This window comes from Balaenoptera musculus, chromosome X (genome assembly GCF_009873245.2).
Source record: "Balaenoptera musculus isolate JJ_BM4_2016_0621 chromosome X, mBalMus1.pri.v3, whole genome shotgun sequence".
NCBI lineage: Eukaryota > Metazoa > Chordata > Mammalia > Artiodactyla > Balaenopteridae > Balaenoptera > Balaenoptera musculus.
The window spans coordinates 62698130-62702755 of NC_045806.1; the positions used below are offsets into that span (position 1 = coordinate 62698130).

General features: G+C 36.6%; 1 protein-coding gene across 1 annotated transcript; it reads left to right on the forward strand.

The window, feature by feature from the left end:
* The first annotated feature begins 225 nt into the window (after positions 1 to 225).
* LOC118889263 (cytochrome c oxidase subunit 7B, mitochondrial) lies at positions 226 to 4424 on the forward strand. The gene is made up of 3 exons (XM_036841099.1): positions 226 to 368; positions 2818 to 2942; positions 4238 to 4424. Exons 1-3 carry the CDS (start codon positions 329 to 331, stop codon positions 4313 to 4315), a joined length of 243 nt encoding a protein of 80 aa, XP_036696994.1. The 5' UTR covers positions 226 to 328; the 3' UTR covers positions 4316 to 4424.
* Positions 4425 to 4626: the final 202 nt, after the last annotated feature.

Here is a 4626-nt window from a genome sequence, read left to right on the forward strand (position 1 = left end):
GTCTCAGTCTGAGATCAATGTCTCAGCTCTCCTCTATAGAGCCCTAAACCTGGCTTCGAGGCCAGGGATCCTCTCATTGTTCCGTAAATATCCAGATATGTCATTTACAAAGTGTAAAACTTCGTTTCCCACAAGGCTTTTATCCTTCCGTGCTGTAAAGAGGACAAATTCTATAGGTTTTTTACAGGTCTCGCGAGATTCATCAAATCTCTTTAAAGAGCTCAGCAGGAAGCCATTTTGTTTCTCAGGGCTCTTTGCAAGGGTACTAGAGGTGAAATTGCAAGAAGTCAGCAACTGCAGTTGCCGCCGTTCTGTCTTCAGCTTCACGATGTTTCCCTTGGCCAAAAACGCACTAAGTCGTCTCGGAGGTGAGCAAAAATTGTGAGCAGATCTTTTCTAACTGCCTTTATCCATTTGTCCTCGTGGTCTTTTGTGCCCCTTCCTTCCATGTGCATCTCGACATTATTATTCTAAATGCTCGGTCTCCCACCTCACCCCAAGTAATTGGGAAAATGTCCTTAGCATTAGCCTAATCGCTCAGCGTTTCTGTTTGGGTTCCCAGCTCTCTTTCTGTTTCTGGAGTCATAACCCAGCTCTGCTTTTTTTTTATATTATTCGGTAGCCTACAATTTCAAGGGAGACACTTGGTGAACACTTCCTGTTCCTTAAGTAATTCCGTAAATTTTAGCTTTGGGGATACGTTTACCCGCAAATGGAAGAGCCTCTTCTCCAATTCTTGGTTTCATTGCAGGGAGACAACCTAAATGGTAGCACTGCAGCTTTTATGTTATTTGTGGATTATTAACTAAATAATTGTGGTCATTTTTTTCTTACCTAAAAGTTAAGCAGGTACGGGGAAATTTTGAGACCAGCATTATGTACTGAGAATGCACTAGATTGGAGAGATAAAAGTCATTTCCGTACTTGATTTGCACTGAAGGTGACCTTGAGTAACGTGAGCAGTTTTACAATGAAAGTGACCTTAAACAACTACCATTTAGCTTCTTTAGCCATCTTTTTATTTTCTGTTTATGGAGTCATTAGAAGTATTACTAGATTGTGTTCTAAACACTCAAGCACCTTTGACAATAACCAAAAAATAGTTGCCTGACTGGTTTTTCATATTCCAAAAGCCACGTCTATTATCTCTTTCACTTTGGGCAAATGATTTAACCTTTCTCAACTTCATTTTCCTCCTTTGTAAAATAGGGGCTTAGTAAATAATACCTACCTCGTAGAGTTGTTGAGGATTATATGAGATTACCAATAGGTGGTAACTGAACCATTTCTTGTCACAGAGAAGAGGTCTAAAGAAATCCACTTGGGTGACCTGAGTGTTGAGGTCATGAGGTGTTCCAGAATTGCTTGCTTGGTAATCTTATTTTCTTTGCTTTTTGAGCAGGTAGGGCCTTGTACCTCAGGAAAGGGGTTTGGGGGTTGTTATTTTCAATGTGGAATTCACATGCTCACTTTTTAACTGCTCTAGAGCAGATTATATTGGGAAATGTTTGTAAATTTGCTCATCCCAAGTGTGACTAAAGGTGAAAAAAAACTAAGGCACTTAAGCGAAGAAACCATTAAATGGTCAAATAACTATGCTGAAATAACCTATTGTATCACATAACCCATTATATTCATAAGTGCTAGTGAATGGGCAACATTGCTGTTTCTTTAATACGTTTTTCATTACATACCTTTTGAGGCTCTAAAACAATAAGGACCTGCTACTTAGATTGGAGAGGAAGAAAAAAGCAGCTGGAAATATGCATTTTCCAGTCTTGGCTCTCTCCCAAGCCCCCCAAGTACCTCCAGAGGCAGTTTGAAAATTCTTTCTACTAAAATAGCAGTAATAGCAAAGTTTTCATGTTGTCATTCTGCTCAGCAACTTTTACCTCTACCAAAAAAGTGGCCCTCCATGAACCTTTCTAGTTTTACCTCCTGTTACTAATTTATTATATACCTTGTCCTTCAAACGTAATTTGTTTTCTAGTACACTGGGTTTTCTGTCTCTGCTTTTTTCAGATTCGCCTTTCCCGTGCCTACATAACCAAATCCTACCTGCTATTCAAAGTGCTTAGCTAACATTCTGCTTCCTTGTATTATAATGGTTTGTGTCTTTGTATCTAATAGCCTCCCCTAGAGTGGAAGTTACCCAAGAACAGGGTCTGTGTCTTACACATTTCCATATACCCCATTTCTTTTAGCATGGTGCTATATTCATTAGTCACTTTTTAAAAAAATCAAGATTACTCTAGTTTTTGGAGGTTTTGGGGTAATTTTAAGGTCATAAACATTTAGCGTGCTTTAATCATTTTGAGTTTATTTACCCCTTTATGTTGTAAGTTGTTGAGCACTGCTGAGTAAACTTTAGTGAAAATCAAAGTCATAAATACTCAAATTAATGAAGTAGGAGCTAAGTTCAGAGGTTATACAAATACCAATTTGTCGTGGATGTTACTGACATCACTTTTTCTTGGTTTTTCCCCTCAACATTTTATTGTGAAAAGTTCCAGACATCGAAAAGTTGGAAGAATTGTATAATGAATACCCACATACCCACCACATAGATTCTACAACTAACATTTTGCTGTATTTGTTATATCACATATTTATCCATCTGTCAATCTTATTTGTGAAGCATTTCAAAGTATGCTACTTTGCTTTTAGCTGCAATATGTTTTAACATTTTATTATACTGCATAATACTGTAGAGTTAACTTCCTTGGCTTTTTTGAGTGGCAATATCAATTACACATGTTCTCTTTTCCTGATAATTGATAGATATGCTCCTGTATTCTTTTTTTTTCCCCCTTTAAGTTCGAAGCATTCCGCAAACAATGTCAAGGCAGAGCCACCAGAAGCGGACACCTGATTTCCATGACAAATATGGTAATGCTGTATTAGCTAGTGGAGCCACTTTCTGTGTTGCTGTATGGACATATGTAAGTACTGTTGATTGATAACCTCTGTTTTAGATGTTTTTTATTCCCATTTATCTCATGTATTCAAAATGTTTTCACACCGTATACATTTCTAGTTAGGAGGGGCTTTAGAGATTTTCTAACGTAATTACCCACCTAGTGCAGGAATTTCTTCCTCAACATTGAGCATTCATCCATCATCTGTTCTTAACATTTCCAATAACAAGTTGCTTAGTGGATCAAAAGGCAGTCTTTTCCATATTGTGTAGCTGGTTGAAAAGATCTTATGTTGAGTTAAAATCTGCCTCCTTCATATTTTACCCATCATTTCATTGCAATACAGAAATTCTGATCACATTTCCATGTATCAGCTGTTAGATATTAGAAGATTCCTATCATGTCTGCTGGATCTTCTCTTTCATATTAAACATTCTTAGTTCTGTTGATCATTTTTTTGTTATATGATTTCCAGGGTTCTCACCATCTTGGTCACCTTTCTTTGCTTAATCAACCTTTCTTCTATATCCTACCCTCAGAACTGAGGACAGCATTTCTGATGGATGACATATAAAGTGACCTGCTTTTAATATTTTAGTTTTTTACATCTTCATTTACCAATCTACTTACCAGTCACTGTACTTGCTGGTTAAAAGTAGGAGTCTTGAAGTTATAATAAATATATAAGCTGATTTTAAAAGATATGAAACAACCCTTGCCTTAATAATCAAAGACTTTATTAATAGGCCTTTTTCATTCTTGTTTTGACCTTCCTGAAATCAGATATATTATTAAAATAAGTGTGTGTACTTAATTGGAAGAGTAAACAGATGTTGAACAAATGTGTGATCGGGGGCACTTTTGGAAGTGAAGTGCTACTTGATGAAGTGATATTACAAAAGTCCTCTTTGGCAGTATTTAGGTAGTCGTGGTTGAGTGCAACAATGTTTTTGAGGATGTAGTATAGAAATGTGATATACAAGTTTGAATTAATTAAATGAAATTTAAAATTTAGTTGCTGAGTCATACTAGCTACATCTTAGTTGCTCAATAGCTGTATGTAACTAGTGGCTAACTGTATTAGACAGTGCAGATATAGAACATTTCCTTCATCTATGGAAGTTCTACTGAACAGCACTGCTCTAGAGAATTAGGACAGCAATTAGGTTTGGCCTACCTGGAGGGCACTGTATCCCAGGTGACTTTCTGTGTGTTTTTAACCTATAGTGCAGAATACCTTTGCCACTTTAGGAAATACTCTCCAAGGGAGAGTGGGCTCTGGTTTAAACATATAACTGACAGCATTTTAATTCTTACAGACAGCAACACAAATTGGAATAGAATGGAACCTGTCCCCTGTTGGCAGAGTCACCCCAAAGGAATGGAGAGAACAGTGATCATCCCAGCTGGTTTAATACTGAATTGTTTCAAAATCAACTCATAATTGATGCCAAGTAAAAGCATTAAAATATGGCGTGATTGAAGAAATAAAGTACATTTGAAAACCTCATTGTAGGTTTGTTTGTTTCTTTTGTAAATGAAACCAAGCTTGATCACTTTTTATTTATTTAACATTTGTGTTTATATTAAAGTCAAAACACTGTACAACTTCTTGAAAAGCTTTTCTCTATTAGGTAGTGTGAAAGAAAGTTTGGCTGTCACCTAGGAGTCAACTTTATGATAGGCTGAAATTACAGTTTCTGAATAA